The following is a 21,426-nucleotide window of genomic DNA, read 5'->3' as shown; positions in this document are numbered from 1 at the left end:
TGAAAAACTGGGGTGCTGCCCACCCCGTCTCCACTAGTGGTTCTCAAACCAAACCTTAATGCACTTCTGAAAAAGAGCATTCTCTGTGTAAATTCCCCTCAAAAATGGTCAGTCCTTGGTGGACTTGTCCCAGTGAGGGGATCTCTGTCCATAAAGTTGGACTGTTAAACTGTGTGGGTTTAAGTCGTTCTCTCTTCAGCTAGTTCTTTTGTCCCTGTACAGAATAACATGAAACTAGGAAGCTCTACCTATTCACAACCAGTCACTGCAAAACACTCTGAAGAGAGAGGCCTTTAACAGCGTTTGGCTAATAGGGCTGTCAGTGGTAGCCTGAGTAGCCAGGCCTATGTGCTTGTGTGCCTGGACTGATGTGCTTGTGATCCGAATAGGGAGGCATACGTATACACGCCGGATGACGTCCGAGAGTCCTATTTATTAAGGCGCTGCTCATCCTGAATGGGCGAGGAGCTAGAAAAGGTATCCTGAAGGTTGCCTATCGAAGAAGCACACTTAAAATCAGACAGGTCCCAGATGGTGCAAATGGATTACTAGAGCTAGGATCCCACATGGATAGGATCTCAGTTTTGGGAGCACCATCTGTGAAAACAAAAGACACCTCTCTAAATACTAAGGTATACAACTCCTCCTACTCAACAGATCGCATCCCTTGTTGCCTCGATAAGCGGCATGGCCTGACGGAAAGAACACAGGCCTGGGAGTCGGAGGACCCGGGCTGTAATCCCAGCTCTGCCACTTATCTACTCTGTGTCCTGGAGAGTCACTAAACTTTTCGGTGCCTCAGTTTCCTCATCTGTAAAATCCTGTTCCCTCCAATTAGTCTGCGAGCCCCATGTGGACAGGGACTGTGTCCAACCGGATTATCTTGTATCAACTACAGTGCTTGGCACCTAGTAGGTGCTTTAAACAGTATTCTAATTATTACTATTATCATCAATTCCAGGCACAAAAAATAATCAAATTTAAGCTTTTTAGCAATATATTGCAATATTCACTATCCTGGTTGCAGGATGCCGTTGCAAAGTACCCAGTAGGCTGGGGTTATTTTAAAAGTATATAAATGATTTCTAGCGTGACACAGCTACTTATGGCAAAGTGATGATTGAGAATAAAACGTAAGATAATTTAAGACAGCTGTGTTTCAATAGGCTTTTAGTAAGTGGAAACTTCTGAAACCAAAGTCATGAAAGGGTTGAATATTTCTCAACTTCCATTCTGGCCATCTAAGGATAGAGGTTCAATATTTTTCCCAGAAAGCTGGGCCCCATACGGTTGTTCCGAAAGATCCCACGCTGAGGAGTTTGGGCAAATATCTTCAGAGTCTTTTCCCGAAAGTGAAGCTTCATCTGTAAAGAAACCAGTGGTCAGTCTGAAGTGCTGATAGATCAGCAAAAAGACTTAATGGCAAATACAAATTTGACCCAATAAAAAAAGAAACCGAATCCTTACTTGGTACACGATTCATGCTATCGGGCATCCTGTCTTCTGAGCTGCAAATTCTTGGAGCCTGGTTTGGAACTTGATTAGATTCAAGAGCTTGTCCTCTAAAGTTACAAACAAAACTTTGCTATCAATTCCAATTAGTCCACTCGGCTTGCATTCATTCAACAATTAGAAAGATAGGATAAACTTTTCGTAGCTAAGAATGAGGAACGTGTTTCGGGAAATATGGACCAACTAGAGAAACACATGGTCATGACTTTGATACTGTCGTCGCTATTATTTGATCGTACAAGAGGCTTACTTCTGAAATGGTTTCAGTGGAGCTTTCTTGGCCCGTTCTACCAGTTCCAGAAAATCTTCATAACAATTTTTGGCCATTACTTGGTAACGAACCGCCAGGCCGAGCTCAGTGACGTTGGCTCTAGGCAGGTATCCCGTCCAGCCTGGTATAGGTGGCTCTGGTAAACGTCTCTTCATTGCTTTAGTTTCTGAAAGATCCGTAAAAACACACCTCAGTGCCTTGAAATCATGACTTAACGATTTATAAAACCTAGGGATTAAAATTATGCCAGTTTTTGATAAAAACGCCTTCATCCTCAGTTGATTCACTTGATGTCTCCTAATGTTACTGTTCAGAAATGATCTGCAATCAGTAAACCTAGACTGTAAGTTTGTTGTGGACAGGAACGTGTCTGTTATAGTGTTATATTGTACTCTCCTAAGTTTACTGCAGGGTTCTGCACACAGCAAGTGCTCAAAGAATACCACTGATTGATTTTAGAGTCAAGGACTCTATTGAAAGACAGTGCCATCTCTCCTTCAGCAAGAGATACTGGGGCCTTCTACATCCCCTCCGCATTTAGGGTTCAGAAAAGAAGGGAAAGGTATGTCCTACCACCAGAAGGCCATGCACTTGAAATTATAGTAATTGTAATAGTTAAGCGCTTACTCTGTGTCAAGCACCACTCTAAGAGCTGGGGTAGATACAAGTTAATCAGGTGTGACTGAGCCCCTGTCCCACATGGGGCTCACAGTCTAAATAGGAGGGAGAACAGGTATAGAATCCCTATTTTAAAATTGAGGAAACTGAGGCACGGGGAAGTTAGGTGACATGTCCAAGATCACACAGCAGGTAAGTGGCGGAGCCAGAATTAGAACCCAGGTCCTCTGACTCCCAGGCTCGTGCTCTTTCCCTTAGGCCATGCTGCTTCCCTAACGACAGTAATAGCATTTACTGTGGGCCCACTGGGTGCATTCCATTGTAATTAGGACACTTCCACTGTCCACAAGGAGCTTATTAGGTGACAGGCAAAAAAAAAATGACCAAAGTGTCTTTACAGTAGTGGTTTTTAGGGACCCAAAGAGGATGCACAACATGAAAATGAGAAAGGCCCTGTGCAATCCACCAAAAGGATAATCAGCCCTGAATAGTATGCAGCAATGACTCACCTGAGAAAGAAATTAGCCTATGTTCTCACCTGCAAGGACATTTTTGCCTGGTCGGGTTCACTACCCAGTTTATAGACCCTTCCCTTCCCCTCAGGAGTTAATCTTGCTCCTCCTGCACTTCTGAAGCTTAGGGCCTTTATGGTAGTAACAGTATTTATTTAAGCGCTTACTGGGTGCAGAGCACATTGTATCAAGCGCTGGGAAAAAGTACCAGGTGAGAGTTAGACACAGCCCCTGGTCACCGGGTGCTCACAATAAAACTAAAGCGGGGAAGCATTTGGTGACAGACTCGGGGGGGAAAATGAAATAATATTAAAAAATACAAAGCGACATAAAAGACACATTTTGGAGTCCAACAAAAGCAGTGGTAAAAAGGGACCTATAAGGGCAACGATGGCTCCGATCCATCCCAAACTTCCCAAAGTTCTAAAACGGGTACCGGCCGTGTGCTGTTGCTGCTTAAATCCCGACAGGGCATGTGGGGAGAATAATGTTGGTATTTGTTAAGCGCTTACTATGTGCAGAGCACCGTTTCAAGTGCTGGGGTAGATACAGGGTCATCAGGTTGTCCCACGTGAGGCTCACAATCTTCACCCCCATTTTACAGATGAGGTAACTGAGGCACAGGGAAGTTAAGTGACTTGCCCACGGTCACACAGCTGACAAGTGGCAGAGCGGGGATTCGAACCCATGACCTCTGACTCCCAAGCCCGGGCTCTTTCCACTGAGCCACGCTGCGTGGGTCTGGCGAGGGGAAAACGGTTGGGATTCCACCACTACGAAGATCCCTAAAACATTCCGCACCTAGCAACATCGGGTGATGGAGGCAGTAGTAGTCGTGAACTGCTCTTAGAACAGTTTCACGGGAGCAGATATCTTGGTGTTTCGGAGACGTTGCCGCTACGTATCTCAGTTCTTCCAGTTGATCTTTCCTCCTTTGAGTCTCACGGTGAAAGGTTTCCAGGCAGCGCGCGGAGTCTTCGGCAAAGTTATTGCCGACTAGGTGTTGGATCAGCGGGATATAACCTGCGAGAGTCAGCCAATGAATTAAAATGCTTAGCTAGCCTGGAAAGGCACTCATTAACAGTCCTACTTAACTCCTGTGAATTTTAAACCCACCGCCTGCCTATTCTTACACCACAATCAATACCAATTTCTTTTTTTAAAAAAACAATATAGCTGTTTTCAGCAAATATGACCTTCCTCCGACTGGGAAAAATGATTCGGGGGAGAGGAAGGGAAATCTCATTTTGACAAAGGCAATGACAGTAATATTCTTTTATAACCTATTCCTTTATGTCAACTTGAACACACAGAGAAAACATTTAATGGGACCAAATGATAGCCTGAGGGGTAATTTACATTATTCATTATTTTTCGGAAGAAATGCTTATTTCAGTTGACACTTCCAAAATGCAATTTTGGATCTTTCTTTTTGGCCAGGCAGGAAATTGTGCTCTTAATAAAACCAGGGAACTATTACACAGAAAAGGTAAATTAGTTACATGGGAGAGCCACCCACCATCCAATTTGTCACCATTTCCTACAAAATAGCATATAATGATTACAATTAGTGTGTTTAAACACAGATATTTGTTTAAACTGGATGTGAAATCTTGAGTAATACTGTCACAATAATACAATATTCTTTTTTAAAGGAGACACCGAAAGAGGGTTAAGAACTTGTTTTAAGCAATAAAAACGAATGGATTCAAGTCAAACGGCCAATATTCTGCTCTCAGCCCGCCAACCCAAAGGATCACCAGGGGGACTGACTTGGACTGTGAGACTCCTGAGGGACAGGGACCGTGTCCGACCTGATTCTCTTGTCTATTTTCCCCGGCTTTTACTACGGTGCATAGCACATAGGAAGTGCTTGACAAGCGCCACAAATATTATTATTATTATTATTGTTATTATCACCAAATTACATCCCCCAAAGCCCCGGTCATCCCCTTTCTATGCTATCCGGGGGTCTTGCTCCCAGGCTGAAGGCCACCAGCATGGACAGTACATGACTTCCATAAAATGTGAAATATTGGGAAGGCTGCGGCTGCAGCTGTGAGACTGTGGGACGCTGAGCCTTTATAAGCCAGAAACTCTAGTCACACTGCTCTTTATGTTTTCATTTTTTCCACTTACCACTGCCCTTCTCTTTAATGCTGTTTTTCCATTTAACTCTTTCATCTTTATGTGAGGTTTTTGGTTTTTTTGCGGGCGGGGAAGGGGCGGGCTAGTGAAATTTGTTAAACACTTACTACGTACCTGGCCCTATACTAAGCCCTGGGGTCGATATAAGGTTGTCAGGTTGGACCGAGTCTATGTCCCACATGGGGAATCACAATCCTCATCCCTATTTTACAGATAACTGAGGCTCAGAGAAAGTTAAGTGACTTGTCCGAGGTCACAGACCGGTGGCAGAGCTGGGATTAGAACCCAGGTCCTTCTGATTCCCTGGCCCATGCTCTCTCCACCAGCCACACTGCTTCTTTGCCAGCGTGTCTGCCTCCAGTACCCTCTACCCCCATTTTTTCTTACATTGTGGGCCCCTGTACAGGTTTCTAATATCCAGGGATCCAGCTTGCTTTTCCCTCACAAGAAAGTAAAGGGAATTCAATCATTTAATGTGAATCCACCCATCCACATCTCTTTACACCTTCAAAACCTCCTAAAAAACCACCTCCTCCAGAAAGCATCAACCCGTTCAGGAGAATCAGTCGGTGCTACTTATTCATTTAGTTATTTGTTCTTTGATGTACTTCTCAGTAAAAATACATTCTCACACATAATCATCAATAATGATAATTATGATATTATTTAAGTGCATATCATTGGTCAAGCACTCTACTAAGCACTGGGCTAGATACAAGATGATCAGTTTCCACCTTAGACTTAGAATCGAAGTAGGAGGGAGAACAGGTATTGAATCCCCATTTTACAGATGAGTAAGTGAGGCACGGGGAAGTTAAGTGATTTGCCCAAGGTCAAACAGCAGTCAAGTGGCAGAACTGGGATTAGAACCCTTGTCGTCTGACTCCCAGACCCATCCATTTGCACTGGGCCATGCTGTTCCTTCTTCTGTTATGGCCCAGACCGCTTTCAAAGTCCAAATCCCTGCAATTCCCCAAATTAGAAAAATTCAGATTTTCTGCTAACCTTTGACAGTCTTTTCCAGCCCAACAGTCTGCGAAATCCTGGGTCGCAGAAATTAACTAATCACTTACCGGTGTATCCAGATGGAATAGGAATGCTCCTGATGAAGGGTTTTGAATTTTGATCCGTGGAAATGGGCAAATTCATGGCTCTGTGTGAATAAAGCTAAAACGTTAAATCTCCCCTAGCCTCCTCTATTCCAGGGTAATACATTATATTTCCTCTTCTTCCCAAAATTATCTTGGGGGGGGGGTCATCCTTTTGAATTTTGAGGGGAGGGTGGTGAAAGAGCCGAGTTGTGGAACAGGAGAATAAGCGCTTTCCTCTAACCTTAATAATCGATCGATAGCATTTACTCAGTGTCTACCATGTGCATTACAGATCTGGAAGAGGCCAAAAGAATGAGGATTTATGACATGATCCCTACCCTGCGGAACTTTATATTATGGGAGAGGAACAGACACAGAAATTACAGATAGATGAAGGTAATGGAGTATATTAAGATATATGCATAAGTACTTATGGGGGGGTCATGACTACTTTAGTAGTAGTCACATCTATAGGGCTCCCCGATGCTAAACTAAGCATCTGGGAAGTTCCAAAGAAGGAAATGTCACATTCCCTCTTGACACTCCAGTCGCGGTTTACGCTTTAACAGAAAACGATTTAGACACAGTTTTCCACAAAAAAAAAATAATTGAATGTTCAACTGAATAAATGTCTATGCATAAAAAGGAGTTGCTGATGAGTATAAACGAGCATTTATAGGGTTTAGACGGTACGGAAGATCGGAACTGGAGTTTAGGGAAATAACCAGGAGAGATTAAGGCCTCCCAAAGGCCACACGATTACAGACGGGCTTTGAAGTTGCGGAGGGAGAGCGGGGGTAACTCCTCCCCACTGGGCACAGGTCCAGGTGAATCAGAAACCGGGTGGATTGGAGCCAAGTGCACGCCCTCAGATGTGCTAGGGGATGACTGCGGGATTTGTTAAGCGCTTACTATGCGCCAAGCACTGTTCTAAGCGCTGAATTATGGTATTTGTTGAGCGCTCACTATGGGCCGAGCCCTGTTCCAAGGCCTACGCTAACCAGGTTGCCCCCCGTGGGGCTCCCAGTCTTAATCCCCGTTTTACAGAGGAGCTCACTGAGGCACGGAGAAGTCCGTGTGACTTGCCCAAAGTCACCCAGCTGATAAGTGGCGGGGGCGGAATTAGAACCCACGCCCTCTGACTCCCAAGCCCGGGCTCTTGCCACCGAGCCACGCTGTAGATGACTTTGGATTCGAGTTCCTTGCGGTCAGATAGCCTATCTAGAGAAGCAGCGTGGCTCAGTGGCAAGAGCCCCGGCTTGGGAGTCAGAGGGCATGGGTTCGAATCCCGTCTCCGCTACTTCAGCCGGGTGACTTTGGACAGGTCACTTCACTGGGCCTCGGCGACCTCATCTGTAAAATGGGGATGAAGACTGGGAGCCCCACGTGGGACGACCTGATGACCCTGTATCTCCCCCAGCGCTTAGAACAGTGCTTTGCACATAGTAAGCGCTCAACCAATCCTAACGTTATTATCTATAGACTCTACTTTGCCGGAAAAATCCTCCTACTGGATCTGCTGGAGGTGGGTTAGAGGAGAAAGGGGGGCAGGTTGGGGCAGGGGAGTTACCCACAAGACGCACATCAGTCCTCCTGGGTCGCGGCGCCGGAGAGGATCTGTCCATTCCAAGCGCTCAGTACAGTGCTCTGCACATAGTAAGCGCTCAGTAAATACTAACGGAGGGGGGGGGAATGGCCAAAAGAGAAACAACGAAGGGAGAAAAACGCCGGGAATGATGGGGACGGAACGGCAGAGGGCTCGGGCAGGATCTGTTACCGATTTGTCCATTCCAAGCGCTTAGTACAGTGCTCTGCACATAGTAAGCGCTCAATAAATACTATTGAATGAATGAGAGGGATGGGGAGGGAGCCCGGGAGGGGCGGGGCCTGCGAAGGACAGGGTTAAGGGCGGCGTGGCTCAGTGGCTTGGGAGTCAGAGGTCATGGGTTCCAATCCCGCCTCCGCCACTTGTCAGCTGTGGGACTTTGGGCAAATCACACGGACTTCTCCGTGCCTCAGTGAGCTCCTCTGTAAAACGGGGATTAAGACTGGGAGCCCCACGGGGGGGCAACCTGGTTAGCCCAGTGCTTGGCCCATAGTGAGCGCTCAACAAATAGCATAATTCAGCGCTTAGAACAGTGCTTGGCGCATAGTAAGCGCTTAACAAATCCCGCAGTCATCCTCTAGCACATCTGAGGGCGTGCACTTGGCTCCAATCCACCCGGTTTCTGATTCACCTGGACCTGTGCCCAGTGGGGAGGAGTTACCCCCGCTCTCCCTCCGCAACTTCAAAGCCCGTCTGTAATCGCATGGCCTTCGGGAGACTTTAATAATCTCCCCTGGTTATTTCCCTAAACTTGTCAGCAGCTTCTCTGGGCCTCAGTGCCCTCATCTGGAAAATGGGGATGAAGATTGGGAGCCTCACGTGGGGCAACCTGATGACCCTGTATCTTCCCCCAGCGCTCAGAACAGTGCTCGGCACGTCGTAAGCGCTTAACAAATACTAATATTCGTATTATTAGTAGTATCAGGGGAGCCTCGGAGGGGAGGAGCAGGGCAGACTGTGAGCCCGTCAATGGGCAGGGACCGTCTCTCTCTGTTGCAGATCTGTCCATTCCAAGCGCTCAGGACAGCGCTCTGCCCATAGTAAGCGCTCAATAAATACTACTGAATCGGGGGAGGCTCGGGGGGGAGGGGCGGGCCTGGGGAGGAGCAGGGCAGACTATAAACCCGCCATTGGGCAGGGACTGTCTCTCTCTGTTGCAGATTTGTCCAAGCGCTCAGTACAGTGCTCTGCACCTAGTAAGCGCTCAATAAAATACTATCGATCGGGGGAGGCTCGGAGGGGAGGGGCGGGGCCTGCGAAGGAGAAGGGCGGGGATTGGGTGGGCCCGGGGGCTGGGCTCGGCTCGACTGGGCTCGGTTGGGCTCGACTGGGCTCGGCTGGGCTCGGCTCGGCTCGGCTCGGCTGGGCTCGGCTCGACTGGGCTCGGCTCGACTGGGCTCGGCTGGGCTCGGTTGGGCTCGACTGGGCTCGGCTGGGCTCGGCTCGGCTGGGCTCGGCTGGGCTCAGCTGGGCTCGACTGGGCTCGGCTCGACTGGGCTCGGTTGGGCTCGACTGGGCTCGGCTGGGCTCGGCTGGGCTCGGCTGGGCTCGGCTGGGCTCGGCTCGACTGGGCTCGGCTCGACTGGGCTCGGCTGGGCTCGGCTGGGCTCGGCTGGGCTCGGCTGGGCTCGGCTGGGCTCGGCTGTCACCTGTCGGGCGGGGCAGCGGCGCTGCTCGGCTGCCGAGGGCGGGCCCGAAGAGCAGGGCGCGACGCGTCGCCGGCCGGGGCTGCCTCTCCTCCTCCTCTCCTCCGGGGCCCCGCATTGGGCGCCGCATTGGGCGCCGCACTGTGCGCTCAGCGCCACGTCACCCCCGCCCTTCCTCCCCCCGCCCCGGCCCCGCCACTTGTCTGCTGCGCGACCCTGGCCAAGTCATTTCCCTTCTTTTTTTTTTGGTGTATGGTAAGCGCTTACTAGGGGCCGAACACTGTTCTAAGCGCTGGGGGGAGATGCAGGGTCATCCGGTCGCCCCACGCGAGGCTCACAGTTAATCCCCATTTTACAGATGAGGTCACCGAGGCACAGAGAAGTGAGTTGCCCACAGTCACCCAGCCGCCAAGTGGCCGAGTCGGGATTCGAACCCATGACTCCCAAGCCCGGATTCTTTCCACTGAGAGCCGCGCCGCTTCTCCGGGCCTCCGTGACCTCGTCCGTAAAGGGGGAGTGGACCGCGAACCCCACGCGGGCCGAGGACTGGATCCGCCCCCTGGACTTGGGAATAAAAATGTTGGGATGGGTTAAGCGCTTACGATGTGCAGAGCACTGTTCTAAGCGCTGGGGGAGATACAGGGTCGTCGGGTTGTCCCACGTAGAGCTCACAGTCTTCATCCCCATTTTACAGATGAGGTCGCTGAGGCCCAGTGAAGTTCGTTCATTCAATAGTATTTATTGAGCGCTTACTATGTGCAGAGCACCGTACTGAGCGCTTGGAATGGACAAATCGGTAACAGGTAGAGACAGGGGAAGCAGCGTGGCTCAGTGGAAAGAGCCTGGTGTCCGGAGTCAGAGGTCATGGGTTCGAATCCCCGCTCTGCCACTTGCCAGCTGTGTGACTGGGGGCAAGTCACTTCACTTCTCTGTGCCTCAGTTCACCCATCTGTAAAATGGGGATTAACTGTGAGCCTGATGTGGGACAACCTGATTACCCTGTATCCACCCCAGGGCTTAGAACAGTGCTCTGCACATAGTAAGCGCTTAACAAATTCCAACATTATTATTTATACCATCCCGAGGACTTACTACAGTGCACAGCACAGGGTTAGTGCTCAATAAATACTACTGATTGATTTAGAAATCCCCAGTGTCACATATTACGCAGCTTTTCAGTGGAGAGACTCCTGCAAGGGTTTCGTATTCATTCAATAGTATTTATTGAGCGCTTGCTATGTGCAGAGCGCTGTACTAAGCGCTTGGAATGTCCAAATCGTCTTGGGAGTCAGAGTTCATGGGTTCGAATACCGGCTCCGCCACTTGCCAGCTGTGTGACTTTGGGCAAGTCACAACTCCTCTGTGCCTCATTCACCTCATCTGTGAAATGGGGATTAAAACTGTGAGGCCCCACGTGGGACAACCTGATTACCCTGTATCCCCCAGCGCTTAGAACAGTGCTTTGCACATAGTAAGCGCTTAACAAAAACCACCATTTATATCTGGTAACTGCCAGCAGACGAAGCAGCGTGGCTCAATGGAAAGAGCCTAGGCTTGGGAGTCAGAGGTCCTGGGTTCTAATAATACTAATGTTGGCATTTGGTAAGCGCTTACTATGTGCAGAGCACTGTTCTAAGCGCTGGGGGAGATACAGGGTCATCGGGTCGTCCCACGTGGAGCTCCCACTCTTCATCCCCATTTTACAGATGAGGTCGCTGAGGCCCAGAGAAGTGAAGCGACTTCCCCACAGTCACCCAGCTGACAAGTGGCAGAGGTGGGATTCGAACCCATGACCTCCGACTCCCAAGCTCCTGCGCTCTCCATCGAGCCACGCTGCTTCCGATCCCGACTCTGCCGCTTGCCAGCCGGGTGATTTTGGGCAAGTGACTTAACTTCTCTGTGCCTCGGCGACCTCATCTGTAAAATGGGGATCCAGACGGTGAGCCGCACGTGGGACAACCCGATCACCTCGTCTCCCCGCAACCCCAGCGCTTAGCACAGTGCTTTGCGCCTAGTAAGCGCTTAACCAATACCACCTCTGTTATTGCTTGTTTTGTTTAGTTCTGTTTTGTTGTCCGTCTCTCCCGTCGTTGGGCAGGGATTGTCTCTGTTGCCGAATTGTACGCTCCGAGCGCTTAGTATAGTGCTCTGCACCTAGTAAGCGCTCAATAAATACGCTCGAATGAATAAATGAAGGAAATGTCTGAGGTTGAACCAATTTGAATGACTAATTTGGGGAATAACAGAGAGGTAGGGGTAAGGAAGGGTAAGCAGAAAGCCAGGTGTCCGAATGTGGCTATTATTACAGTGTACTCTCCCAAGCGCTTAGAGCAGTGCTTTGCTTGTTCGTTTCTCTGTGCCTCGGTTTCCTCATCTGTAAAATGGGGATGTAGATTGGGAGCCCGATTTGCTTGTTGTTAGGCACTTACTATGTGTCCGGCATTGTGGTAGAGAGGGAATAATCTAAATCAGATGGAGTCCCTATCTCTCCGGAGGCTCACCGCCCAACTGATGGGGAGAACCGGTACCTTATCCCCCATTTTATAGATGAGGAAACCCACAGAGAGGAGTTAAGTGACTCGACCAAGGTCACACAATTTGCCATTAGGATTAGAACCCCTATCTCCAGACTCCCAAGCCCGTGCTCCTTCCCCTAGGTCATAACGTTTTGGCAACTTGCCGTTGCCCCTGTTTTTTTGAGGGGAGAAGTGTACGGGTGAGGAGTGAACAGGGGAAATCATAATTACGGTATTTAACAGTTTGTGTCGGGACCTAGGTTCTAATCCTGCCTCCGCCATTTGTCTGCTGTGTGACCTTTCATTCATTCAATAGTATTTATTGAGCGCTTACTATGTGCACTGTACTAAGCGCTTGGAATGGACAAATCGGTAACAGATACAGTCCCTGCCCTTTGGCGGGTTTACCGTCTAATCGGGGGAGACGGACAGACGAGAACAATAGCAATAAATAAGAATCAAGGGGATGAACATCTCATTAGTCCCTTCATTTTTCCGTGTCTCAGTTACCTCACCTGTCAAAGGGGGGGGGGTTAAGACTGAGAGCCCCACGTGGGGCAGGGACCGTGTCCAACCCGATTTGCTTGTATCCACCCCAACACTTAGTACAGTGCCTGGCACCTAGTAAGTGCTAAACAAATACCACAACTATTATGATTACTATCACTACCTGACTCATAGACTTTATGACAGCATCAGAAATACGCATCTCTTCTACTCTCTTCTCTTCCCCCTTATGCGGGAAAACAAATGTCCGGTGATGATTTTCGGCCAAATCCTCTTTAGAAAAATGTATTTTTCTCTTCAGCAAGAAACACATTCTGGACCACTTACAATCCAGAGCTTTACTTCTGCTTTATTAGACACCTGTAAAGACATGAGATTTCTGTAGATACAACCCGGACAATTTGTGAACTGCTGCAAAGATAGTGGGATCTGAATTTATCTTGTACAGAGGTGAACAAAACCACAATGGCTGATAGTGTATAGTATAGTTTAATACTCCAAGCAAGTGAATATTGTGATATTCATTAGGTCCGACGACTTGTATACTATTCATCCGCTTAAGTCACTTCTAGCATAAATATGCAGTGTATCACAGCAATTTACATCTCTGCCATATGAAATTAAGACCTTCTCATAATAATGCATGAAGGCTCCTGTTTATCATGGTGCACGCCGTTCTTCCCCACGCTGGTAATGAACCTGGGTCATTTGGAACTGCCTCCCAATAACTAAACTTGATGGAAATATCACTTACTCCCGGGGCAGGTTGACCTCTGCGGTCTGATCTCTGGGTCTGCACGGGGATTGTTCTGCAAAGCTCACTCCACACGCCATTCGGGCAGAAAAATAATGTCGAGATTTCCTCATCAATGGCATTGGTTGGCCAGTGGACACGTTGAGAAATACGTGCACCTGGCTGATGCTCCTTTTAAAAAACAGCTTAAAAGACTAGAAAATGTGTCGCTAGATAGTGTAATAATCCAGTCCTCATACTAGGAAGTTTCAAAAGGAAAACCAAACTAGACTTTGGGTAGACATGGTGACTCTGAAATAGATGGCCCATGCAGGCTGCCTCCGGAAAAAGGAGAGGAGTCAAAATAGAATTCCTGTCTCTACTCAATCATCTGTCTCCACCCCTGTGGAGGTTTTCAGCAGGTTTTCAATCTGGTCTGGCTGAGTTGCAGAGTGGAGTACAGGATCTGGGACACATCCGGAGTACGAGATAGAAATTTCAATAGGGCAGTGAAAGAATACAGAGTTAGAACGAAGTAAAAAAATCTTCTAAAAGACAATGCTACACTTGGAAATGTAATTACAGTTTAAAAAAGGCAAAGAATCCTTGTGAAAAAAACTGGATTTATGCACTAATCCTTTCCCTCCACGCGCTGCCGATTTCCTGGAGTCATTACAAGCAGCGGATGGCAATCTGCCTTCAGAATGTTTGACCTCATATCCGAGGAGAGCTGGGCCCCAATAACGAGAGTTTTCCATTGAAAGCGAGGATCATTAAAAGCAGGTCCGATTTTCTGGCGTTAAATTACATCTGAACCTCTTTAGGTCCAGAATTGGAATGCTGAGTGTTTAGGTAATTTACAGGAGAATTCATCCATTATTATGTTTCTTCCTTGAAACAGTAATTGTGGATGTCTTGGAAGAATGCACGTACTGCTGTGTTTGAACTCTAAGCTGATTGGTGTGATCTGCTCCGTAAGAGGAATATAATATTCTGCTAAAGCCATTTACCTCCCATTCCTAGGTAAGCCTTGCATAAGCATTCCATATCTTACTATTTTTTAAAAGGCTGTAATTAGTGAAGCGGACTGAGAAACTATATTTTGAAAAGTAAGAGCTGAGTGCAATCAACAAAAGCAAAGAGTGTTTTTACACAGGAAAACGGCGTTGTAGAAATCAAGATCTGTACAATATTTAAATATATGTACATAAAATTATACTGTTCATAACTGAATTTTAAGGTCTCTTATTTGTAAACGGTGGCTGGCAACACAAAAGAAAGACTAGTAATATTTAGCTTTTTGAGCATAGCAGGCAGCAAGAAACAGAATGCTAGCAAGCACACTTCTGTAATTGTCTAAAATACCTACGCCGGATATGTGACTAGCATTCTCTAGCTCCTTGTTTTCAGTCATTTCATGTTTCACATTCTACTCGGGAATTCTGTGGGAGATGTTACAAAGAAACATGACACAAAGTAGAAAAATGAATATAAACCCATGTTTAAATAAAAGGTCGGATTCACTATTGGGATTTGTGAAGGCTTAATGAATTCCAGCAGGTGAAAGAGACAGTTTTCACAGACATCATCTTGTTCAGTGAATCCTAAAGACTAGAACTCTGAACCAACAGGATTAGCTGATGCTGGACTATATGGCTTTATCCACATTGTTTCTCTGGAGGTGCGAGTTTCAAGAAATTGAATTGAGTGACATCCGCTGGAAGGTAGAATGCCAATTGTAAATCTGAATCTTTCACAGAGGAGCTTTTGCAAAATCCACAGGGGACAAAGGCGAGTTACGGGAAGCAGGATTTGATTTCAGTGCCCACACTTCTCAGGAGCAGTACTGACAACTCGCATGGGATTTCTCGGAATCGGAGCATGGCAAATGTCTGAGGCCCACCGGGAGTTCTGGAAGCTTTGCCGGCTGAACTGCTATAGGGACGAGAACTAGCTCTCTCCTTACCTCTCTGAGGGACTGGTTTGGCCAATAGATAGATGGCTCGTGTTAAATCCAGAATTCACTCCATTCAAATTGAAGGGTGGATTAGAATTAGAACCCTGAAATATTAATGCATGGCGAGGATAGCCTTTTCTTTTGAGCTACTGGAACACTCGAGATTCTCTGTTAAGCACAATATTAAGCACTCCCAACGCTTAGTACAGTGCTTAGCCCACAGTAAGCACCATACCCTATTAAAAATCAGGATGCCGTGGAACTAAAACGCCAGCAGATCTGTATATACTGGCTTTTCCAAACCCTGGCCAGCAAGAAGCTTCTACGTCTTCCCTGGGTCCCGGAATCTCATTTTCAACCCGAGAAGACGGCGATCGGATTTGCTAGAGTGGGAAACGAATACCGCAGAAAAGTCCTTTGTTTCCATTGTGGGTCCAACTGTCTAGCCAATTTCACACACACGAAAAGGATTTCCTAGATTAGCATTTTTGCAGTCTCTACTAATTATGGAAGATCGAACTCTATTGCTTCTCATGTTTAATGCATAACATCAACGGAAGGCCACCAGGAGAAAACCCCCTAACTCGCCTTTCTCCTAGCTGCATTCAACTTCCCTGCTGAAATTCAAGGGGAGAGGGGTCAGATGGACAGATCTGAGCATGGAACGCCAGAAAACCAAAGAGGGGAGCCCGAGGGGCCGGCTAGTAATTTAAGAAATCAATCCCGGCTTTGACGCTCTTCGCGGTGGAAACGTCGATGGCTATGGCCTTCATCTCCGTGTCCCCAAACTGCATGAGCGTCTGGATCTCCCTCCGGGCGGGCGCGGGCGAGCCCTCCGTCCCGGTGAGGTCCAGGCGGAGGGTGCCGCACTTCTTGACCCCGAGGTCGGTGATGAAGCTGACGTCCTCTTGCTCCGAGCTGTAGATGTTGATGACGATGACCAGCTGGGAGGGCTTGGCCGGGGTGTAGCTGCGTTTGACCGTCTCGCCCAGGGCGACCGACTGGTTGGCCGAAATGAACTTGTCGAAGACGTCGGTGCACCACCGCGTGCCGTCTTTCACCAGCAGCTTCTCCGGGGGGTGTTTCCCTTCCACGTAGCGGTTGAGCACCCCCACCCCGTAAGTCAGAGGGGAACGGCGCACTTTGATGACGGCGGGGTCCAGGCCGAAGAGGACGGCTCCCTTGAGGATGGTGAGGCCCACGTCCTGGGGGATGATGACCCGGCACTTGGAGCCGAACGCGGTCTGGATGGCCTGCTGCAGTAGGGGCGCTTCGGCAAAGCCCCCCACCAAGAAGAGGAATTTGACATCCATCACTTCCGGCTTCTCAAATAGGTCGCCTGAAAAGGAGAAGGTCCCGTCTGATTGATGAGGTCATTCGTTAAGGTCTTGGGACAAAATGATGGGGGAAAGGCCTTGCTTCCGAAAATACCGAACGCGAGGTCAGCCAAAAAGCTAACGCTATTCTATCCAGCCTAGCCATTTTTTTTTTCCATTCATTAGGGGCCAGGTATTGTGTTTAGGGACAAATGTAATAAGAGCCCTTCTCCACCCCGTCCCTCGGATGTTTCTACTTCAAACTCTATTGATTTGGGGCTACTTAGACGTGTTAGGAAACCAATCTTTGGATTTGGGGAGCCCAACCACAGAGTGACCATAAGTGGCATTCTGGAGCAACGGAAACATTGAAGATATTCACCCCAGAAAGTTTCACCCATTAAATTTAAACCTGAACTTTGATCTCAAGCCTCCGTGCCCCACCATAACACCCCTTGGGTTTTGAAGTGAGTTCCAGTCAGATCTCAAGGGAAAACAAATGTATTGGTTTTGAAGAAGGAGCGGGATCAGCTCTGACCTTTCTCGATGAAGAATTCCTATACCCCTCCTAGTTACTTACGAAGATGGTCGATGATACTGTCGATGGTCGGTTTAAAGAGAGCATTCATTGCATCTGGGCTCATCCTCAACATGCCTTGAGATGACCATTTCACAAAATCGACACTGCAAGACAGGGCCCGGCGTATGGACATAATGAGAGATTTGTATTGTAAAAACATCTCGTCTAGTTAGCGGAGATAAAAATTAGGGAAGTGACAAAACGCATCTTCAAGAATGAGGGTGAATGACCAGGACAAGAAAAACATTACACTGCTTCTCCAAACATCCTGAGATACTACTCTTCAGAACATAATTCTGGGCTTCGTAAACTATCGGAGTACCCAGTACGATCTCTTTCTATATATGCCTCTTTGCCCACTTCATATAAATGCATATATAATTTCACTGATGTCCATTTCATATCATGATCATCGAAAGAATGTATTGTTCAAGACAGAGCTCGCCTCAAATAAGAGGCACTGACTGATGTGTGGTGATATTGAAGACACTGCCTTTGTTAAAGTCAAATGTTGGGAAGCAACATGGCCTAGTGGAAAGAGCAGGGACCTGGAAGTTAGGGGATCTGAGTTCTAATCCCAGCTCTGCCACTTGCCTGCAGTGTGACAAGTCATTTAACTTCTCTGTGTTCAGTTTCCTCATCTGTAAATAGTGACTAAATATCTATCCTCCTTCTCTGTGCCTCACAAGGAACAGGGACTGTGTCTAACTTGTATATTTGAAGCCGCATGGTGTAGTGGATAGAGCAGGGGCCCGGGAGTCAGAAGGTCCTGGGTTCTAATCCCGGTTCCACCACTTGTCTGCTGTGTGATCTTGGGCAAGTCACTTCACTTCTCTGGGCCTCAGTGACTCATCTGTAAAAAGGGGATCAGGACTATGAGCCCCACATGGGGCAGAGACTATGTCCAACCCGATTTGTCTGTATCCACCCCAGAACTTAGTACGGTGCCTGGCACGTAGTAAGGGCTTAACAAATATAATTATTATATCTTGTAGTTGTCTCACAATTTTTTTTAATTATTATTACAAATTCTTCTACCCAAAACAAAGGTCAAAGGAGTAAAGGGAATATCTTGATAATAATAATAATGATGGTACTTGTTAAGTGCTTACTATCTGTCAGGTATAATTATCCCCATTTTGCAGATAAGGAAACTGAGGTACAGCATAGACAGCTCTTAGGTGACTGTCTAAGACTTCCTGTTGAGATAAGGCAGTTTCTAACCCCAGCTTTAGGGTCCCCTGTCATATTCTCATGCGTGACAGCATAGAAGAGGTCCAACGGGAAAGCATCTACTTCTTAGACCTGCTTTTATTCCAAGGATCATGGGGAGAAGGTCAGACAAGACCTTCCACTTTGATTCGAGGAGCCATGCTATTGAGTAGCTGCGGCATACTGGTGAACGTTCAGATCAGTAGATGCTAACAGAATAGTGTTCTTCGGTGGTGGTTTTTGCGCTTGCTATTGGTGTACTCTGAAGATCCTTTCTACTGGGATGCATTTTTAGTTGATCTGGAAGGGTGTCAGGCAGGAAAGAGAATTAATGTCAATCAGTGGTATTTATAGAGTGCTTACTGTGTGCAAAGCCTGTACTGAGCACTTGAAAAAGTACAATTCAATGGAGTTGGTAAACATGATGTCTGGCTACAAGGAACTTACAGCCCTGTTCTGGGGAAGGGAGTAGATCAAATCAACTTTGCACACTCGTGTCTATTTTCATGCCCCGCTTCTAAAAGAGAACAGTCAGGGATAAAGGGGAATTTGGGCATTGGCTCAAAAAGAAATGGGATCAATCTGGACTCTCTTTTCTATTCCCACTGCAAGGAAGCTTGTGCCTCCTTGAAATTGCTCTGAAAAACTGCTGCAGGTCATCTCTTGGCTTGCACATTTTTAGGCTGGCATCGTGGCAGGGTGGTGGAATGGGCAGGTCGGGCTGAGGAAGAAGATGTTGAAACTGGTAGGCAATGGTCAATGAAAATTTGGTCTGATGATGAATCTGTTTGCAAGTCAGAAGCTTAGGTGAAGTGCCAGAGCCCACGATTTCCTGTGTGTGTTCCCGGGGACGGGACAGGGCGTGCGAAGAGAAAATAGCTTTTGGTAGGTGATAGAACTGCCTCGGTGACTAGAGGGAATCCTGAGGTCACTGCCTTCAATATTGGAGACGATTATATCCCGCTCCTGAAGGCAAATAGTTTTTTGCAAAGTTCCACAGCTGCCAATCAAGCCCGCTACCATCCATGGTTGTACGTCTTGAATGTTTTCTTAATGTGGCACTAATGGCTCAATCACACGTCCATCTCAATGGATCTATGCACTTACTTGCTTTTCCTTAGGGCATGTTCCACACTATGACCTCGGAACTTCTTATAGTAATCGATAAAGGAGAAGGGCAGATTGATATTTAGCGGGTTGCTTCTGTCGGGGGCAGCAGCCCGTTTGCGAGATTCAAAAGCGATCATCAAATCCACCCAGGCAGCGGGACGCTTGATTTTAAACTGTTCGATAAAATCCTCTCCAAATATCTTACATAGAAGTTTTTCAAACTCATAATCCACTCCCAACGAACCATAAGGCCCTCCTGGAACGGAAACGAAGCAGAGCAGAATTATGAGTCGGATCGATGGCGCTTCAGAAGAGAAGATCAGCTCCAAATTAGTCCAAACTTGTGCTGTTTTTCTAACAATGATCAATCAATTGTTTGTATCGACAGCCTACTGTACCTATGTGCCTCTGCCTTCATTTCAGACACCTAAAGATAAACGTTCTTCTTATAAAAAAAAACCCAGAATTTTAAACAAGCTTAAGCTGTGAAAATGAATATTTATCAACCTGATTAGGAAAGGACAGTTCAACCTCAGAATTGCAATTAGCTACAAGACTCAGTTTTGATCATTGTGATTTCTAGAGCACAACCACCTCTAAAATGTAAATGACGAGACTCCAAATAAAATCGGGAGGTTCTAGCTTTCCCTACAGCAGCAGTTCTGAGAGAAGGTGACCTGAGGGTTTCTGGAAAGCAGTAAAGGAAGCAACAATCGGCTTGCGGGGCAGAGAAAGAAACTGCAAAATGCTTCACCTGTTGCCTTGTACAGTTCCTTGAGGTGACCTTCCGGCAATCTTATCTGATGAACAGTCAGGTCCACTGTGCCTCCTCCACTGTCCACAACTACATATCGGTCACCTACGACAAAAACCAATGCTTATCACATGGGCACCGGGGTCATCAATCCCGCTATAAAACCATTTCGAGATCAATGTTTTGGGCATGCCTGGCTGAAAGCCATAAACGCTCAGCATTAGTATGAGACACTGGATTATTAGTAGCTCAAACGTCAGTTATTTGTGATTAAAGAGGATACAGACTATTTAATGAATGGCAAAGGTTGAGCGTGGAAAATTAGAAGATCCCAGCCATCTCGAAACACTGCAACATTACAATTTTTAGTGCTCGCTTTAGGCCTAAACTAAGGCTCCGGTGCACTATTTCCTACACTGACAAATTAACACCCATTGAAATCACCTCTTTAATATGGCTGCTTATCTTCGGCATGCAAACGACGGCACCAGGAAAAGTTTTGCCTTTCGGTGCCAGGCTTTAAGCTGTACACGGGTGGTGATTTCTCCAAAAATACAAATCAAATTCACAGGAACGCATCTTTGCCAATAGCAGAACCCTAGCGAGAGTAAAGGATATTCAAGGACGCTACCTTCCTCCAGTTCGGACCAGATCTCTCCTATGACATTTTCCACCAAAAAGGTACGACTCTGCCGATTACGACGTATGTGTTCCTTGGCTAGTCGTCAATAGAAAGAAAATGGCTAAGTGTAAGAGAGCATGAAAAGGCGGATAGGATAATCTGCAGTCAGTGTTTGCTGGCAGGATGAGAAAGTTTGGGAAATGCTACATTAGTGAGATTCTGTCGACATGAAGTAAAATAGATGATTAGAGTTACAACAACAGCTCCACCAAGAGAAGACAAGTCTTTTCAGTTTACTAAGTCTGTTTTATCCAGATGGCAGATCAGGCCTCTAACCTGATTTAATGATCCTTCACACAGCTTTTTCAGAAACAGGTTATGAAAGCAGGCGTATTTTTCCTAATTCCAAAAATGCCAAAATATGTTTCAGCCTCTAGATGGCACATTTGCTTTATGGTCTTCCCCACAATTTTCTTCCAAAAAAGTCATGCATCAGGCTTCTACTAATAGTTTAGCATTTATTGAGTGCCCATTAGGTACTTAAGAGGAGCAGGACAAAACAATATGACCCGTAACCCTGCCCATATGAGCTTAATGAGAGACATAAACATAAAAATATTTACAACTGAAGAGGTCAAAAGAAGAGCCGAGGTCCTCAAAGTCGGAGTTCCCCATTCAACTTCCTGCTCTGACACCCGCTCCCTATGTGGCCCTG

At 47.0% G+C, this 21,426-nt stretch overlaps 2 protein-coding genes across 2 annotated transcripts in view; both read right to left on the bottom strand.

Annotated features, from left to right (window-relative positions):
• Positions 1-1,153: 1,153 nt before the first annotated feature.
• C16H10orf82 (chromosome 16 C10orf82 homolog) lies at positions 1,154-9,507 on the bottom strand. The gene is made up of 6 exons (XM_029081166.1): positions 9,408-9,507; positions 6,135-6,214; positions 3,715-3,936; positions 1,763-1,949; positions 1,468-1,562; positions 1,154-1,364 (listed from the first exon to the last, which is right to left on the bottom strand). The coding sequence occupies exons 2-6, from the start codon at positions 6,208-6,210 to the stop codon at positions 1,222-1,224; spliced, it is 723 nt and encodes a 240-aa protein (XP_028936999.1). The 5' UTR covers positions 6,211-6,214; positions 9,408-9,507; the 3' UTR covers positions 1,154-1,221.
• Positions 9,508-12,756: 3,249 nt separating this feature from the next.
• The window catches only part of HSPA12A (heat shock protein family A (Hsp70) member 12A), a 55,743-nt gene continuing 47,073 nt past the window's right edge, over positions 12,757-21,426 (bottom strand). Inside the window, 5 exon segments of the mRNA XM_029080825.1 lie at positions 12,757-16,456; positions 17,014-17,117; positions 19,333-19,591; positions 20,090-20,194; positions 20,721-20,807. Coding sequence (XP_028936658.1) covers positions 15,819-16,456; positions 17,014-17,117; positions 19,333-19,591; positions 20,090-20,194; positions 20,721-20,807 — 1,193 coding nt within the window. The 3' untranslated portion in view covers positions 12,757-15,818.

Source organism: Ornithorhynchus anatinus, chromosome 16 (assembly GCF_004115215.2).
Source record: "Ornithorhynchus anatinus isolate Pmale09 chromosome 16, mOrnAna1.pri.v4, whole genome shotgun sequence".
In the NCBI taxonomy this organism is placed as follows: domain Eukaryota; kingdom Metazoa; phylum Chordata; class Mammalia; order Monotremata; family Ornithorhynchidae; genus Ornithorhynchus; species Ornithorhynchus anatinus.
This window is presented reverse-complemented; position numbering and strand designations above follow the sequence as displayed.

Coding starts and splice junctions, on each gene's coding strand:
- C16H10orf82 (XM_029081166.1), bottom strand. CDS start 6,210: ATGAATTTGCCCATTTCCACGGATCAAAATTCAAAACCCTTCATCAGG. Junction 1,950..3,714: donor CCATCACCCGATGTTGCTAG/GTGCGGAATGTT, acceptor CGGATCTTTCAG/AAACTAAAGCAATGAAGAGA. Junction 1,563..1,762: donor CCACTGAAACCATTTCAGAA/GTAAGCCTCTTG, acceptor TTGTAACTTTAG/AGGACAAGCTCTTGAATCTA.